The sequence below is a fragment of the Gigantopelta aegis genome, chromosome 10 (assembly GCF_016097555.1).
Source record: "Gigantopelta aegis isolate Gae_Host chromosome 10, Gae_host_genome, whole genome shotgun sequence".
In the NCBI taxonomy this organism is placed as follows: domain Eukaryota; kingdom Metazoa; phylum Mollusca; class Gastropoda; order Neomphalida; family Peltospiridae; genus Gigantopelta; species Gigantopelta aegis.
In genome coordinates, this window is record NC_054708.1 from 58,645,962 (window position 1) to 58,666,008 (window position 20,047).

General features: G+C 37.8%; 1 protein-coding gene across 2 annotated transcripts in view; it reads left to right on the forward strand.

Annotated features, from left to right (window-relative positions):
• Positions 1 to 4,622: 4,622 nt before the first annotated feature.
• LOC121383963 (E3 ubiquitin-protein ligase MIB2-like) overlaps positions 4,623 to 20,047 on the forward strand; it is a 42,946-nt gene continuing 27,521 nt past the window's right edge. Inside the window, exons 1-6 of one of the 2 annotated variants that reach the window (XM_041514078.1) lie at positions 4,628 to 4,741; positions 8,785 to 8,851; positions 13,254 to 13,467; positions 14,030 to 14,201; positions 15,413 to 15,519; positions 16,353 to 16,547. In XM_041514078.1, coding sequence (XP_041370012.1) covers positions 13,266 to 13,467; positions 14,030 to 14,201; positions 15,413 to 15,519; positions 16,353 to 16,547 — 676 coding nt within the window. In that variant the 5' untranslated portion in view covers positions 4,628 to 4,741; positions 8,785 to 8,851; positions 13,254 to 13,265. Of the gene's footprint in view, positions 4,742 to 8,784; positions 8,852 to 13,253; positions 13,468 to 14,029; positions 14,202 to 15,412; positions 15,520 to 16,352; positions 16,548 to 20,047 lie in introns of both variants that reach the window. The other variant, XM_041514079.1, reaches the window with a different exon arrangement.

The following is a 20,047-nucleotide window of genomic DNA, read 5'->3' on the forward strand; positions in this document are numbered from 1 at the left end:
CCCCCCCCCCCCCCCCCCCCCCCTTTTCAGATAAGATGCCCTTTTGAATTTTTTTTTTTAGAAAGACTGTATAATTAGATCCACCCCTTCACACAACAATCATTCACCATGTTCATGGCAAAACGAAAACCAAAGCACTTGAGATATATACATATATAGTTATTTATTAATTTAGTAAAAATAAGCTCTACTTTATGCATTTTCTTTATGATGTGTGAACTGCACGACAACGGGAAGTATTGGAAGTTGATTGGTCAACACCGGTTTCAAAGCAAACGTCTGTCCCAGACTGCAGTCTCACAATGAAATGCTTTAGTTTTTGTTTTGTTTCAACAAAGAAATAAAAAAGGCGAGGTTTTAACATTTTGACAAAATGTGGTCTTAGTGCCCCCTAGACGTACGGACTTCCATTTTTGTAGAGGACCAGGCTGTTTATTTATTTATTCATATTATTATTACTGCCAAACAGCTGTATATGGGGTGCAAACTAATCACTACGCATTTTTACATAGATCACAAATAATTTGCTGCTAGAATGATGGGAATTCATATTAACAAGGTCTCGTATTAATATTTACATTTTGCCCGAATATCTTTATTGTGTTTGACCAAATTTGAGGATGAACTCCTACCCCCAACCCCCGTCTCGTACGCTTATGGGTACCATGTCCTTGAAACAAATGTGTGTTTGTTTTATTTGTTTTATTGTTTTCCGGTTCATTTTGACAGTGTCAGGGTTGGGGTTCCCCGATTCATCGCAACACAAAATATTAATTAGAATATAAAAGTTAAGTTCTAGAAGTGCATCAGTTGTACATATAATAGTCTGGTAAGAAAAATGCTAATAATATTAATAATAATAATAATGTAGTAGATGATCATAATTGTCATAATACTACAAAGGCCACGTAAAAAAAATGGTTCCTGCTACATGCACCTCCACCCCACCCACCCAAAAAAAACGAAAAAAAAAAAAAGAGAAAAAAAAGAGATGAAAACAAAAACCAAGAAATACACAGAAAAACCAATAACAAAATAGGGTACTGTAGGCAGGAATGGTAACTTTTTCATTTTTTAAAAACATTTTCCCTATTTTCGAGCCAATATTTGCTGAATTGTATTCCAGATTATTATTTTAAAAGCTGTTTCTCTGTGTTACAATACATACTATAATCAGAATTATTAATAATGTTCTAGACTAAAATACTGTAGTCCAAATCTCGTTCAACCACAATCTGGAATTTAAACACCACCTAAATCTAATACTATAGACGTACTGTAATATTATTAACTATGATGACACTAAAAGAACATTATAATGTGTTCATTGAAATATAAATTCAAATCTGACACAGGCAGCTAGGGCTTGAAATAAGAAAGTAAAATAAGACCTGTTTTTTTTTTTATAAATAGCAGGCCAGACGAAATATGGCTTGCTAAGGAATAAGACATGGCCTGCTGGAAATAGGAAGGTTGGTGTGTGAAAAGTTAGGACCTCTGAGGTGTAGTTATTTATGGAATTAAAATATTTAATTTCGAAAATATGGTTTGTTAATTTAATAAGAATTGTTTAAAAAAAAAAAAACTTTAATCATATAATTAAAACAAAAATCATTCTATAGGAATCCTCAGCTAGTAGTAGTCACGTGATTATGTTAACACCGTTTTTCACAAGGACTTAGTTTAAAAGTTTTATCCTAAGTCATTTGATAAATACCAAATTACGTTTTTTCTTTGTAAGTTAAGTCAATGTCAAAAATGTAAGCCAAAATTCAAATTGTTTGGTAAATACTGCCCCTGGTATTTGGCACCCTTACCTTTTAAGTCGTACAGGCCTGGAACTAATTATGTGGGCCATGCTGGTCAGAACGTGTTCCTGTCAAAGATGAAGATGTACCTGTCACCAACATTTCAAATAATTAGCAGTTTGATAGTGTTAGTTATTATTTTTTTTATCAACAATGTAATATTAATTACATGACATTATCATTTAGCATGAAGGTAGCTTGCCATATGGTCATTGTTATCGTTTCATTCTAGTGCTAAAATTTTGGCTAAACCTATTTCTCTCTTTAATTGTGAAGAAACGTTTATATAAGCTGTCCCACACCTCTTTCACATTTGCTTATTTCAAAAATCGAAAGACAAACACAATACCAGCATGTTTTGTTTTTAATTTTGATCATTAACCAGTGACAACATATGATCAACGTGTAAAAATGAAAGAAATGTTGGCTTTGGTGCGCTCTCCAATTGTCTTGATGCCCCAAACATTTCGTCAAACTCAAGACCAAAATCGCCTTGCCCTGAATTTGTTTTTAATTCTACCCCTGTTTATGTTTTATAACTGCAATAAAGTTAGAGTCGCACAGCTTTGTTTCTTGTTGTTTAACTGCAAATATGACCACACCGTCCACAATCCAACCTAAAAGTAAGTTTTCTAAGTTATTGCGTTCCCATTAAATAATATTACATAATTGGTAAAATACACAAATTATAACACAAAATGTTCCAAACAGAACAATAACAAAACAACGCTATACTGTCTTGAAAACGCATATCTAGGCATCTATATTTCACGTTTTATTGGGTGGTGGTGGTGGGTGGGGGTGGTACATGTCCCCATACCCCCTAGACATCTCGCTCGATTTGTTTGCCAGCGGCAAACTCAACTTTGCCCTTTTTATAATTTTTGAACACCATCCTTTCAAAAATCACGGATCCGCCCTTCAGGGGTGTCGAGTTTTTTCTTGTAGCTTTTGTACTAGTGAATAACTAGTTTCCTTTATGCTATGCATAACCTCGTGAATTTATCGACGTAATGGATCAAACTAAAGGTCTGTAGCGTGAGGTCTTGGAAACTACGTGCAGAGTAATACGACATAAATTACAATAGTTGACGGTCATAGTGGTTGTCGAACATTGACAGGGCTAAAGGACATTCGAGCTTGTTTTCTCTGATGCAGGCCCGTAGTAACGATATCTGAAGTGGGGGATAAAATCTCGGGGGGGGGGGGGGGGGGGGCACAACCTCTAGTAGGGAGGGGGAGCAAAAGCTATTCTTTCATATTATAAAGAGTAGAACAAAAACACGTACGTTTTTGTCCACCACCAACCATCCCCACGATCACACACGCCAAACCCCCATTCGGCTTATACGAGCCTGTAGTGTCGACTTGACCTACTCTTATTATAAAACTGATTTGTAAGGTTACAGGGTTCTGTAACTCAACTGAAACGCGAGATGTACGATAGACGAAGGTGACATCTAAGAATTTATTCCGTTAACTCAAAGCGCACGTTCGTAGGAGCATGGTCGCAAGTCCCTATATATTCACCAAACTACACTAGCCGTTACACGTTCTTAACGTTCACGTAGTGCAGTCTTAGATGGACACTCGAGATTGACAAAACGTGGGGCGGGACGTAGCTCAGTAATACAGCGCTCGCCAGATGCGCTATCGATCTAGGCTGGAGCGAGATCTAGGATCGATCTCCGTCGGTGGACCCACTGGGCGGTTTCTCGTTCCAGCCAGAGCTCCACAACTGGTGTAACACAGGCCGTGGTATGCACTATCCTGTATGTGGGATGGTGCATATAAAATATCCCTTGCTGCTAATCGAAAAGAGTAGCCCATGAAGTGGCGACAGCGGGTTTCCTGTCTCAATGTATGTGTGGTCCTTAACCATATATCCAACGCCATATAACCGTAAATAAAATGTGTTGAGTGCGTCGTTAAATGAAACATTTCCTTCCTGGATTAAACGTACGGCATTTCATGAATGGGTCTTAACAGTAGCTAAGTAAGACCACTGTGATTATACAAACATATATCACACATATAGACGCACAGAGATCACCTACTAGATTGTAATCACGCGAGAGCTACTCAGTTCAGTAGGCTTACAAGTTGCATGGTACCAAAGAAGAAGAGATTCCGTGTCAAAGTTCGAGGTAAAAACAGCTGTGGGTAGTAATATGTGACATTGATTATTTGTGCAAATACTATTATCCATTGACAATAAATAAATACACTTTTATTTGTTATACAGTTGTTGTGCAGTATATACCAAAGGTTGAAATTAATGCGGGGTACCCCCAAAAATGGAACCGCAATTTTCAAAAAAAATGACGGTTGCTAATAAAAACATTAATTAAATCTCTTAAATGGTATGTGGTAAAGAGTTCACTTGAAGCGCGGTCAGTCTAGGATCGATCCCCGTCGGTGAACCCATTGGGCTATTTCTAGTATAACAATTGGTCTAACAAAGGCCGTGGTATGTACTATCCTGTCTGTGGAATGATGCATATAATAGATCCCTTGCTGCTAATCGAAAAAGAGTAGCCCATGAAATGGCGACTGCGGGTTTCCTCTCTTAGTATCTGTGTGGTCCTTAAAGACCATATGTCTGACGCCATATAACCGTAAGTAAAATGTGTTGAGTGCGTCGTTAAATAAAACACTTCTTTCCTTTCTGAGTGTGTTGATACGCAGCTTATATCAGTTTTATTAGTAAACGTTAACATTATCGGCAATAGGAATTGATTTGGTCTATTATAACCTACATTTACCCCGCATTTGGGCTATTTATGGTTGGGGTTTTCCAAGTTTCAGATCGATATTTCTTCTGTGTCTTGAAATGTACAGTATACAAATATTCCTAGTGAAACAAACCTATTTATATTGGTAACTCATCGTAAACATCAATACATCTGGAGTACTCTACCTCTAAGAAGAAGGTAAAACTCTTGTTTATAACCTACATATATTATGTGTTTATTCATTGTTAAGACTACAAATACGCGTTGCTATAGTTGTATTATACGCTTTATTTGTGAAGGTCAAAAATTATCCTGTTCAATTTTTTACAATTTCAAGGGAGTAATAATTTCATTAATATAAGGGCGGGATGTATCCCAGTGGTAAAGTGCTCGATTTATGCGCGGTCGGTTTGGGATCGATATCCGTTGGTGGGCCCATTTGGGATATTTCTCGTTCTAGCCAGTGCACCACGACTGACATATCACAGGCCGTGGTATGTGCTATCCTGTCTGTGGGATGGTGCATATAAAAGATCCTTTGCTACTAATGGGATAATGTAGGGTTTCCTCTCTAAAGACTGTAAGTCAAAGTTACCAAATGTTTGACATCCAGTAAATCAATGTGCTCTAGTGGTATCGTTAAATAAAACAAACTTTAACTTTTATTAATATGAAATACCATGAAATAACAATCGAACTCTTTCTTCAGGAATTCATCACACGGAATTAGGGGAATCCCCATTCTGGGTCATATTTTCATATTAATAGTTTGTGATAATACAATATGACAAGGTGGTTGAATATTTACTCATTTAAATACCTTTAAACACCGGATTTAGGTTGAAATTTAAAATTAATATATCAGTCGATTATGACTTATGTATTCTTCTTTAAATTATTAAAGCTTTATAAACAATTTAGTAATAGCTGAAATAACTCGTATTGTCACACGAGAATGGTTCACAAATAATTAGTACGATATACCCGTCCCTAATTGCGCATGTGTCTTATATTAAAATTACAAAATTATCAAGTCTCAGTAATCCGCAATACTGACATTTTTTAACTGATAATTCTGCGTTCTTATTAAGGATGACTTGTAATTTTGTGTCAGTGTCTTATATTGACAATAAAATACTTTAAAATATGCAGCCACATATTGATAGAATGTATCAAATTTAATCAAAGTATTGTCACAGTGCTAAACTTCAACTTTATAACAATACGCATTATATTTTTATTTTTACACGTGCATTAATTAGAAATGGTTACTTGTTAATCTGACGTCTGCCGTGGTATCCACTTAGTGACCTGCCAATCAAACCAATTAATGTTAAGCACCAATTAAATATGGAACGAGCAATCTGATACAGTGCAGTTTAATTGTTGCCACGGATATTTCAGGCGTCTGAACGAGTACACCATTACGACTACATATGACATGAATACGTGTTTAGTATGTGTTTATAAATAAGGATAATTTACCCACGGAACATAGACTCGGGGAGAACAGATACTGTTCACGCGCCTTGAAGTTCTCTAACAAGACACACACTCTACTGGAAAATAGACTCGGGGAGAACAGAATCTGTAACTTCACTTTAAATTAATTTTTAGGTAAATGATATAATTTGTTTAATTGAAAAATAAAACAATAAACTACCAGATGCATTCGTAGGCTAATAATAAAAATTCAAATTATTTACACAATGTCATCTAGATTAAATAGTGCCTTTCAGATTTAATACATTCATTTATCAGTAGTAACTTTGTGCTTAAAAGGTTAAATTGTTAACACTATGGTGTATATGATGTAGCTATGATGCAGAGTGAAAATTAATTTTACCTTGTTTATAAACACTCGTAATAAGATTACTTATTATTGTGACCTGTCCATTTCTCAGTAAATGTATAAATGAAAGTATATTATAACTTTGATCAGGGGGCATGTCTTCTCTCGGTTGTTTGATTGTTGCCTTTGAAAGACACGTTTTAGATAGCTTGCTATTGATTCATAGCTGACACCCTATGATAGCTATCTGTATGGGAAGGATCTCTCTCCTTTGATTTCTAACATCTTCTTCAGATATGCATTTGATGGATAGCATTTTAAAACTATGACTGGTATAACGTTTTAAAAGTACACAGTCAGCTTTTTAATTTGTTTAAACGAATTTAAAATATCAAAATAAATGTTAAAATAGTAAATAAATTTTAGTGAACAAAACGTCTTTAAAAGATACAAAGTTACATAGCGTTAGAAACCACACACCACGTCGAGCATGACCCCCCCCCCCCACCCCTAAACATCTCCGTTTACCACAGACTACACACAGATTACATTTTTTTACAGGTACCCCATACATGTTTCGAACACAAGGCTACTTGACACAGTGGTACTAGATGAAATAAAATTGCATACATTTTTTGCCCAGATGAAACTAATGTTTTTACAACCAACACACTCGCATTTATCACCAATTACAGGACTTGTGGTGTCAGCTTCTCTATCAAAAGTTAGGTTCACCTCAAACTTTGACCCAGCCGGACCTTTAACCTCTAGATACATTGCAATAAAATTATAGTCCAGAAAACAATATGTGTGAAAGACAGACAGAAAGACGGAGATAAAATGAATAGTTACCTCCGGTTGGTCCTAAATCAAACTCTCCTATCTAGACATCCATATCTCTGTAAACAAATACATACATGACATCAAACTGAAGATGAAAACTGACGTAATGATGCTTGATTACCCATTTGATGACATATACCAATGACATGTCTTCTAACGACACCACTAGAACATATTGAATAATTGGTTATTGGATGTCAAACATTTGGTAATTCTGACATAAAGTCTTAGAGAGGAAACCCTCCACATTGTTTTCATTAGTAGCATGATATATTCTATATGCACCATCCCACAGACAGGATATCACATACTACGGCCTTTTATATACCAGTCGTGGTGCACTGGCTGGAACGAGAAATAGCCCGATGGACCCACCGACGGGGATCGACCATTAAGCTACAGACCCGTTAGAAGGCATTAAAACGTTTCTTCAGAAATAAGGAGCTACGCTTTGCCCCGACCACTGGTATTTGTGAAGAAATGTTAATGTCAGCACGTAAAATATCCAATGCACTTCCCTGTCTTTGACAGAACTTTCTGGGGAATTCAGAGGTCGTGCCACGACAGACGTGCATGCACAGGTTTTTTTTAATGAAAGCACCACAAAAATGTCTCATACGAACATTAGTAGTTTTCTCGAGAACTGTGGTATTGATTTTGGGGATTCCCTAATGACATGTTGATAAATTGCTAATGTTACTTTCAGTTTCCTTGTCAAATATATATACTAAAAGGCAAAAGTGATTGTGACACACAAAAGACAAAGATAATTGATGATAAGTTTTTACTGCCGTGTATGATACGTTATAACATGGAAAGAGAAATGTCCGAAGGTATGGAAACGAGCAATAGTCCGTGAAAAGGGCGCACCTGCCATATGCAAATGAGCCACATCATTAGAGGGGATCCAGAGCGAAGTTCACACCGTCAGTAGCGAGTGTGTCCACCTTGAGCATTGATACAGGCCTGGCACCGTCTCGTCTCAATGAGGCCACTAAACGCTGGAGATAGGGATGGTACGGGCTGTGAGGGTTGCTGGCTGGAACCTGTTTCGCAGATGCGTGGTTCGGATCCATGCGTCTTGGCGAGGGGTTGTCGCGGGTGGTCGGCCGCTACGGAAACGGTCCCTGGCCTGGTTGCTTTGTTTATATTGTTGCCATAAGTGCCATATGCTGTTTCTGTGAACGTTGAATTGACGTGCGACGTCACGCTGCGAGGTCCCAGATTGAAGCATCCCTATGACTCGCCATCTGTCATTTTCACTGAGGCGTGGCATGACGGCATTGCATCAAACAGTTCACTAATGGTGTTTGTCTGACTTGTGGACTTCTGAAGGCTGCTCAGAGTGACAATGGTTTGCGACTGAATGTCTGGCCTTTTATGGTGAACACTGAATAGTATTTCTCCCGAATATTCCATGCTTCTTGCACAAAACATGCAATCGCTGCAACAACTGCTTGGTTCCATTTCTTTGAGCTGTTTCATGTACATTTTCTCTGGTTTACATCCATAAATCTATTCACAAATTTATTACTCCAAACAATCCATGTCACAATAACTTTTGCCTTTGAGTATACTATTAGTGCCTTTGACATATGATTTGCAGGTATTTATCTTCGCAACACGCATAAGCACCACATTCAAAGAAAATTAGACGTCTAAGAGGAAAGAAGGTAAAGTAGTTGAACATTTATATTCATGCCAGGTTAAAACTCATTACTATATATGGGTCTCCATGCGTGATTGGTAGTAAGATGTGACATTGATTATCCACTGACAATAAATAAATAATGCGGGGTACCCCCAAAAATGGAGCTGCAATTTTCAGCAAAAATGATGGTTGCTATTAAAAACATTAATTAAATCTCTTAAATGGTATGTGACCCCCCATTTTCTTGCAGGTAGATTAGATGTGAGATGCCACACTTTCTATTGCTGTACTTCCTGGGTGTTTTATTGCTGTACTTCCTGGGTGTGTTGCTTATATCAGTTTTATTAGTAAACGTTAACATTATCGGCAATAGGAATTGATTTGGTCTATTAGAACCCCCCCCCCCCCCCCCAACACACACACGCACGCTCACACACGTTGAAAGGCGATTTAAGATTGGATTTGGATAAATTTTCGTTTTATTCCAACAGTTTAAGACACGTTTTAAAACGACCAGAGTGAAATTCCCCAACAAGAGATCACGTGAGATTTCGCAATTTTTGAACAAATTTAACTGTCTTGATTGAGGGGTCGTCTCTTATCTCCAAAACATATTTATATCCATAGAGGTATGATACAACGCCTTTCCAGGGGTCGGTGGGTGGGGGATTTGCCTTGAAATTTTGACAGTGGCCAGCTGTTGGCATACGCGTTACATGTAAGGGGGTGTTACTAATTACGTAACGCTCTAGTGGTAGAGGAAGAGGGTACTGTGTTCGATTTACGTAACATTTTTCAAGACACTATGTTATTTTTATTCATTACTTAGACCTAAAAAGGTGTTTTTGGAAATATAAAAGACCATGGTATGTGATATCCTGTCTGTGGGATGGTACATATAAACTAAAAAAAAAAATGTAGTGGGTTTCCAAGGCACGTGTGCAGGGATTTCAGCGGGGTTGGGGTTATAGACTGTGTTGAGCGAAGTTTATATGGGGCCATGCTCCCACCAAAAATACATAAAAAAATTTTTTAAGCTTCGGCAAGTAAGGGTTTCGACCTCCAATACCCTCCCCCTGCACATGCACCCGATTCCTCTCTAAGCTTATATGTCAAAATTACAAAATATTAGACATCCAACAGCAGATGGAAGGAAGGATAGGATATGTTTTATTTAACGACGCACTCAACACATTTTATTTACGCTTGTATGGCGTCGGATGATTATTAAATCAATATGCTCTAACTTTGATGTCGTTAACCCCCCCCCCCCCCCCCCCAACTTTACCCTTTCCAAACGAAAGAATATTTGAATTTGTCGATTTTAACATAACACGTAACATTAAGAAGTAAAAACGTTTATTGTCTACTTTAGTATATTTTATTAAAAAATATATACATGATTAATGTGTTACTAGTATACAAACTAAACTTTCAAAGTTCTACTAAGACTTTATAAAATATTAATTCTGAAATAGGAAGCTACGATTGTCGATAATATGTTGTCAAGATCAAACCGGTTTTAACGAAAGACTCTAGTACCGTATCCTCAACCGAACGTTCTTCGTACAGCGCAAGATTTCTCTTTTAATTTTTTGAGACGAACCCTACAATTTGAAATCGGCAAACGCACGTGTTAACTGAAACTGACAAACAGGCTGTCGTTTGTACTTTGCCGAGCTATGGCGGCACAGGCGACGAATCAAGCGTATACTTTTGACGATCTCCATTCATAGCGAACACACACGAGATTTTTAAAAGTGCATTTGAGCTTGTATTTCATATTTGTACATGATGTTATAATATGGTAACCATAGAATGTAACTTTAAACGCTCGATACGTATAATCTTTACACGTCAAAAGAAAAAATAATATTTTCGTCATTATGCCGCTTTGAGACTGCCGCTTGGAATTATTGTATCTTAAATCTGCAATATCGGGGTTTATATTATGTATTATTTAACCACTTACAATAGACCATGTTTTGGTCTGCATCGACGAGAGTGTCATTTGTTATAAAATATGCAAGATAAAAAGGAGATTTTGTATGATTTTAAAGGGATTCCTAATTTAGGGGTTTGCTCAGTTTGTTGAGCTTAGAACAATGTACAGCATTTGTTTTAGTGCAATATGCATAGGTACTGTCCCTATGTGAATTAAAATATTTAGTGGTCAGAGCAGATTTGTGACCCGTAACTTTCTCCAACGGAGGAGTCACGGGACCCCTGTGACCCCCACGGATCCGCGCCTGAATCATATCACACAAAGCGCGAGTGCAGGTATTTTAGCAGGTGGAGAGTTTAGCCTGTTGCGTTGAACGTTCATGGGGGGGGGGGGGGGGGTATACTGAGAAAAAACATTTGCTAGAGCAGGGAGGGGTTTCCATTTCTGACTTCCTCCCCCTGCACACGCGCCTGCACTTTAAATAACTATTTCGCTATGGCGGACCTCAATAAAGCAATTCCCAATTTATATACATGCATGTATGGACATGTATAATGTATCAATTACAAAATGTCATAATTTGTGCATATAAATATATCTGCTTTGTTTGTGCGGTTTTGTATCTGGCGTGTATACTTTGTGTAATAATATACAGTGGTCCAGGCGCGTGCCATGAGTATGTTCCATATATGCAGTTTCATATGTGTGTGGTATGTGTCTATTCGTGATGGTTGTATAGTAGTGTTACAGTTAATATTCTACTCACAGTTTGCTAGGGTTCAAAAATTTCTGACCACAGAAAATGTTGTAATGAAAGTATTCCCTGGAGTACTGATCATCGCTCCAGTGTGTGTACAACGCCTTGCTGAACGATACAACGACGCCTACATTGATGAACATGACCGCTATGGTGGTGATTTTCGGAAGGATTGTCTGGGTTGGTAAAACCAATCTCCATTTTCTCATCAGAGAAACAACGGAATGTATCTATTTCAAGAACCAAATACTTGATCCCTACGTCCCACCATGTGCAGGTGCTTTCAAGTCCAGATTTTTGTCCACGTCATACTAGGGTCATTATCGACTATCGTCAATAGGAACACCTAATGCGATTGAAGTGGCCAGTGCGGTCTCCAGACTTCAGTCCAATTGAATATGTGTGACAGTATACCGTCAAAGAATCATTGCTAAACGAGTGTGGTTAAGGTGAACAAGCAGTTATTTATAAAGCAAGGTAGTCTAGCAATTATTTGTAAAACAAAGTGGTCAAGCAATTATTTGTAAAACAAGGTAGTCAAGCAATTATTTGTAAAACAAAGTGGTCAAGCAATTATTTGTAAAACAAAGTGGTCAAACAATTATTTGTAAATCAAAGTGGTCAAACAACTATTTGTAAAACAAGGTGATCAAGCAATTATTTGCAAAACAAGGTGGTCAAGCAATTATTGTAAAATAAGGTGGTCAAACAATTATTTGTAAAACAACATGGTCAAGCAATTATTTGTAAAACAAGGTGGTCAAAAATTATCTGTAAAATAAGGTGGTCAAGCAATTATTATTAAAAAAGGTGGTCAAGTCATTATTTGTAAAACAACGTGGTCAAGTCATTATTTGTAAAACAACTTGGTCAAGCAATTATCCGTAAAAGAAGGTGGAGGGACGGAGCCCAATGGTAAAGCGCTCGCTTGATGCGCAGTCGGTCTAGGATCGATCCCCGTCGGTGGGCCCGTTGGGCTATTGCTCGTTCCAACCAGTCCATCACGACTGATATATCAAAGACCATGGTGTATGCTGTCATGTCTATGGGCTGGTGCATATAAAAGATCCATTGCTGCTAATCGAAAAGAGTAGCCCATGAATTGGCGACAGCGGGTTTCATCTCTCAATATCTGTGTAGTTCTTAACCATATATCTGACGCTATATACCGTAAATAAAATGTGGTGAGTGCGTCGTTAAATAAAGCATTTCTTTGCTTCCTTCCAACGCAGTGCTTGTTCTCTATCTCTAAATAGTCGGTTTCTTGCAATTTTCCATTCATAAAACATTTAACTTTTACATTAGTATTATTTGGCGATTAATGTCGAACACATTAACGCTAGACAACCAGGGACGTGTTATAAGATTTTAGATTCTAGACCCAAACATCTAATTACGTAACACGCATGGAATTTTGTATGGCGTTGCCATGACGTTAGTCTCAGGCCCTAACAATCTGGGGCCTAATTCACAAAGGTCTCTTAGGCTCTGCTAGACAATAAAGCACCCTCTTTGCAAGTCTTTTAGTATTGCACTGCGAGATCGCAAAGTTGCGAGAGTTTAGTGAATAAGCCCCTGGAGTCTAGACTAAACATTTTATAAGCATGGGGCCTGAAATTCGTGATCCTTCGTAAACTTTGAAACATGACGTAGACACTTATATAACAGTACAGCATTTAGTATATTAAAAACAGGTACCTGGGTTTGTCTGTCATTTTCCAGTTATAACCTAGGATGGCGACAGGTCTACGAGTTATTCGAGGACGTGATTGGCTGTCGGGTGACGTCGATGGGGGTGAAGGTCATCTCGGAACGGTCGTGTCATACGGGAAAGATGAAACAGCTGAAGTGATCTGGGACAATGGGAAACAAACTGTGTCGAGCATTGGGAAGGACAGCAAATACGAGCTGAGGCTTGTAGACAATGCTCCTGTAGGTGAGAAAATATGTTTTAACGGAATAATTTACTGTGCAATTAAAACTGATATCTCGCCTGCCAATCTTATAACATTAATAATGTAAAAATATTGATATGGTCCTCAACTGCTTTGATGTTTGATGCAACATACAAATATGTTGTCACTGAAGAGAAACAAAACATGATATAAATTAAATTTTAACAATACTTTTGTACGGGCCTCGGTGGTGCAGTGGTTAAGCCATCGGACATACGGCTGTTAAGTACAGGGTTCGCAGAACGGTGCCGACTCCCACCCAGAGCGAGTTTTAACGACTTAATTAGTAGGTGTAAGGCCACTGCACCCTCGTCTCTCACTAACAACTAACTCACTGTCCTGAACATACAGCCAAGATAGCTATGTGTGCCCAGGACAGCGTGCTTGAACCTTAATTGGAAATAAGCACGAAAATAAGTTGATAGGAATGAATGAATTACTTTTGTAATACTTAGTTAAGTTGTTGTTCTTCTTCTTGGAGAAGGAAAACCTCCCTTTGATACTATAGTTTAATTGGTAAGTTCAATTCCTTTCTTTTTCTAGGAGTTTGCCATCAGTCTGTCACTTGCGGCGGCTGTGGAGAGATCGGGGTGATTGGAATACGATGGTCGTGTGGCCATTGTACCAGCTTTCACTTGTGTTCTTTGTGCTACGTCACGGGAAAGCATGACCTCTCTCACAACTTTGTGCGTCATGACACGCCCACATCTATGAGGTAAATTACCTCTAAATATAAATAAACAGCACACAAAACATACACGTTGACACTATTTTCCCTAGAACCAGCAAGGGTAAACACTCGTAATGCGTATTACGACACACCCTGCCTATACCAATACACTCGCAATTCCGTGTTGGATGTTGGTTGTTAATCAGAGACACCAATCTCTTGGATTCCATTCGTTTTCTTAACTCTGTCAAAATGTGAAAGAAGGAAGACCCGATATTATTAAATAAGCTTTACTGCATTTTAAAGTTTGTTTATTTTGTTTAACGACACCAGTAGAGCGAAGTAGGCTACTGGATGTCAAACATTTATTAATTTTGACATATAGTCTTAGAGAGGAAACCCGCTACATTTTTCCATTAGTAGCAAGGCATTTTTATATACATCCCACAGACAGAATAGCACATACCACGGCCTTTGATATACTAGTTGTGGTGCACTATAACCAAGAATTACACTTTAGTGATCGATCTATTTCAATATATTAATATACAACAAACTAGTATGATTGTATCACAGACTTTCTTTATTTTGTTGCAAGCCTTCCTTAAAATCGGTTTTCACTATTGCAAATGATAATTACATTATGATACTTATCGTCATACTGGGAACCTATATCGTGATTCATTATAATACACCAATGATCATAATACCTAATCTGGTTGAAATCAGCTTTACTGGTCTACAGGTAGTATGTATAGATCAGTAGAGAGAGAGAGAGAGAGAGAGAGAGAGAGAGAGAGAGAGAGAGAGAGAGAGAGAGAGAGAGAGAGAGAGAGAGAGAGAGAGAGAGAGAGAGAGAGAGAGAGAGAGAGAGAGAGAGAGAGAGAGAGAGAGAGAGAGAGAGAGGCAGGCAGGCAGGCAGGCAGGCAGGCAGGCAGGCAGGCAGGCAGGCAGGCAGACAGACAAGACAGACAGATAGAGACAAAGAGGTAGATAATGAGAGGCAAAAAGACAGACAATGAGAGACAGACAGACAGAAATACAGAGATAGTGACAGACAGGCAGAGCTTGTGACATACAGACAGACATAGATAGTGACATACAGACAGACAGACAAAGAAAGACAGTGACAGAGATTGGAGACACAGCAAACCAAGAGAAACCTTTGTGACTGTAGCATATAACCCTCTGACTGGACAATTCAGCAACGTGCTGTGTCGTTAAACAACCCTGTTACAGTACTTTCATTGTTTCAGAGAGCGCGTGCCTGCACGGGATACCTCGAAGAAGATTCGAACTAAAGGACTGTTTCCTGGCGCCGTCGTTGTTCGTGGAACTCACTGGGATCAGGGTGACAACGATGGTCAGTTTAATGTTTTAATGTTGATTAAGTCCATGATGATGATGATAATGATGATAATGAGGTTGATGCTGCTGAACCCATAATTATGATAAAGATGCCTGTCACGATATGTATGCAAGATGCTGATGCTGATGTTGGTAATGTTGATGTTCTTGTTTCAGGTGGTCCAGGCAATGAAGGGGCTGTAGTTGTAGCTGATATCAGTAATGATATTGTTGATGATGATGATGTTGATGATGTGGATGATGTTGTTGTTTCAAGTGGTCCAGGCAAGGAAGGGACTGTAGTTGGTTGTAGCTGATATCGGTAATGATGATGATCATGATGTTGTTGTTGTTGTTTCAGGTGGTCCAGGCAAGGAAGAGACTGTAGTTGTAGCTGACGTCGGTAGTGTTGTTGTTGATGATGATGATGATGTTGATGATGATGTTGTTGTTGTTTCAGGTGGTCCAAGCAAGGAAGGGACTGTAGTTTGTAGCTGATGTCGGTAATGATGTTGTTGATGATGATGTTGATGATGTTGATGATGCTGTTGTTTCAAGTGGTCCAGGCAAGGAAGGGACTGTAGTTGGTTGTAGCTGATGTCGGTAATGATGATGATGATGATGTTGTTGTTGTTGTTTGAGGTGGTCCAGGCAAGGAAGGGACTGTAGTTGTAGCTGACGTCGGTAGTGTTGTTGTTGATGATGATGATGATGTTGATGATGATGTTGTTGTTATTTCAGGTGGTCCTGGCAAGGAAGGGACTGTCGTTGTAGCTGATGTCGGTAATGATGTTGTTGATGATGATGTTGATGATGATGATGATGATGATGATGTTGTTCTTGTTTCAGGTGGTCCAGGCAAGGAAGGGACTGTAGTTGTTATACAAAGCTTTGATTCTACGTCACACAGATCGGTTGTGAATATAGCGTGGGATTCAGGGGAGACAACCACGTGTCGTGTGGGTCACCAAGGTCAGGTGGACGTCCAGTGTGTCCGTGAAGCTCTTGGACCAGACATCTACGCTGAACATCTGCCACTTTTAGGTAACAGCTACGATGCACAGCAATATACACTGTTGTCTTTCCCAATTTCGTTTATCATACCATCATGTTTTACATTGTGTCGTCTCATTAACTGATTTACCGGCCTCGGTGGCGTCGTGGTAGGCCATCGGTCTACAGGCTGGTAGGTACTGGGTTCGGATCCCAGTCGAGGCATGGGATTTTTAATCCAGATACCGACTCCAAACCCTGAGTGAGTGCTCCGCAAGGCTCAATGGGTAGGTGTAAACCACTTGCACCGACCAGTGATCCATAACTGGTTCAACAAAGGCCATGGTTTGTGCTATCCTGCCTGTGGGAAGCGCAAATAAAAGATCCCTTGCTGCTAATCGGAAGAGTAGCCCATATAGTGGCGACAGCGGGTTTCCTCTCAAAATCTGTGTGGTCCTTAACCATATGTCTGACGCCATATAACCGTAAATAAAATGTGTTGAGTGCGTCGTTAAATAAAACATTTCTTTCTTTCTTTCATTAACTGATCGTATCAATACTTTTATTATTATCAAGGTTTCCTATTTTAACCAAAACAAATAGGTATTTTTATTGTAATTTGTGATTTGTAATTATATCCTTCGTTGACCAGAAATATAGTGGTCTTTTATTTAAAGTTCTTTGTCACACTGCAAATAACCTTACATTAGATACCAGGTTTATGAATATATTGTTTGCTAGTTGTGTCAGATACTTGATTACCTTCTTCGGCACACAAAACAATTCCCTACAAAAAAAAACAAAAAACCTAAAAAAAAACCAATAAATATACCAACAACCTCACCACATGGATATATATATTTATTATATAATATCTTACATTTTCAGTGCAATCAAAGTATATGATATTTTTCAGATCACATACTTTAAGAATTTGATATCTTTGCAAACTGACGAGTTAACCACGCCCTCCGTCACATGTGATGCAAGGTTAAACAAACGTTCAATAATGGCTGCCAATTCGCATATGTCGATAGCACAATCAACCGATCTGCCGATTACGTTTTTGCCTTAATTTATTTAGAAAGATCGTTATTTAATTAAAAAGCCGACAAGAGGACACATTCAAGTATTTCACTACTGGGTAGATGACAACGTGATTTAAATCGACGAAACCATTTTTACTTCAGTAAATCGAAGCACAAGAACACGAAAGTGACGAACGTCGAATGCAACCAAAACAACATTTAAAACATCTTATGCTAACTTTTCTTGTCAGGACTGATAAATTAAAATGTCTTATTTCTTTCTTAATTCTTCCTCTTTTTCATCTTAATTTTTGTTGTTGTTCAACTTTTATAATGGAATCCCCGATATGCCGATTAACAAGGGAATAGAAGGCGCGGCGACGACCCGGCCTCGACTTGTTTAAAACCGTGGCGTCTTTATTTATGGTCGCGTTGCGTTAAATGTTTTGTTTAAAAAGGGGGGTGGGGGGTGTGTGTGGGGCGTGAGCAGTCACATTAAAATACAAGGCGTGGGGGAATGCTAAAAGTGTACCATAATTTTATACACGAAAGGTTACAAAACTATTGCAGGATACAGTCGCCTGTACAAAGATTATGCAGACAGTGGTTTAGATTGTGGGATTGCGAAGTTTATGGGGGTGCATTCTTACATAGCTGCACTGCTTGAACCAACTGATATACGGCACTTGCCCCCTATTTATGAAACCAAAGCCATACACGAAATTCAGAAAAAGGAAAACAAAAATCACAACTGGCGTAGCCAGAGGGTGGGTTGGTGGGAATCACATCTTTCACCCTCCAGTTATGTATAATAACATATTGACCCGTCTTCGTTCTGACAAGACCTAGGACACACCCTTATGAAAAAGTAGGATACAATTAGGAATGAAATTACTGTATACTATATTAATCAATATACATATTTACATGCATAGTAATGCTGATGCACAGTAAAACAGAGTTAACATAATAAATTTAAGTTCTCCATAATGTATTATAGATTCTGAAGTCACATACACATTGTACATTATAATCATGTTAATCATTGGAAAATATGTTGGCTTTGAGGGTGTAATTTTAATATGTTGAGATTATATGGTGCCACAAATTGGGAGATATATCTTGCTGCCAATAAAAATAAAAATAATTCTCATAACTGTTTACTTTTATAACAACACAAGGAATATGCACACTTTAGCAGCAATTCGCAGCATTTTCAAACAAAAAAGTAAAGTATTTTGAAGAAATAGTAGGAAAATAGGACAAAGACCAAACCGTGTGAAAAATTAGTATCGCTGGACAGCCTGTAAAATATTTTACAGGCTGTCCAGCGATCCTAATTAAGCCAGTACAATACAGTGTTTAAATAAATTATAAACTCATGTGTTGTGGCAACAACTGTTGGGAATCAAACGAAGCTTCTGGCCCCCACAACCCAATCTCACCCGCTCCCTCATTAGTTATTCTACTGTCAGCACAAAATGTACTCACAAAGATTTATCTAGAAGCACAGGCAGATAAGAAATAGTACTAAATATTATAAGACAGCCTATGCCTACAGAACAATAATAATTATACAAAATAAAAATTTAATTAACAAAATGTATGTACAAAAAAAAAAAAAAGAGGCAAAATTATATATTACACTAGTTTAACATGAAACTAAACAACAGATTGCAGTTTGCACAATTTGTGTAATATTTATTATGAGAATACTTCCTAACATTTTCTTTTTTCTCAAAGAGAGGGTCTTTACATATTAATCGCCACGCAGTCTAGTACCGGTAAATATATGTATTAAAAAATGTATCTTTCTGTGGCATCCATTTTCAAATCCTCGAAACTTGTACAGTCAACTGAGCAGTTAAAGATTACCATTTGATGGGTGGTATCAAACTAAATCCCAAGTCTTGCAAGTCTGAATTACTCCTTATCAACAACATGTCAAACACAAAAAAACTACAACAATTGTATTAAATAACATTGTTGAAAGTGTTTAATTTTCAGCAGCAATTTCACCCCCTGCCCCAGTTTTTCTTTCACATTTCAGTTGAAACGGTTCTATTATTTCTATCATTCTGTTCTCAATATCAATAAGTAATGTAATTTGTTTAATAGTTTGTCTTCAGAATCTCATTTTCGACATCTAATCAATGACTCCACATCCATTATTTCAGTTATTGAAATATATAAACAAAAATGTTAAGTATTTCACACCCATTTCAAGAAGTATATTAGTCTGTAACTTAATTACATATCGTTGTATTAATTTAAAGTTTAATTTAATTTCAGGAAAACATTTCTTTTAACAGGAAGCAAAATGAGTGTGACATTTTTTATAAAATTAAAAGTATAGCAGTACATTAAGAAAATTAGTAAACAATGTATTTAACTTTGACGATGTTATTTGATTTTTATTATAAAGGTGCACAAAGCTACATATAAGATGACATGTGGAAAAAGGAAAATGCCTATGCTTTGCAAACATTTTGGGTATAAAATAATGATGAAAAACAAAACGAA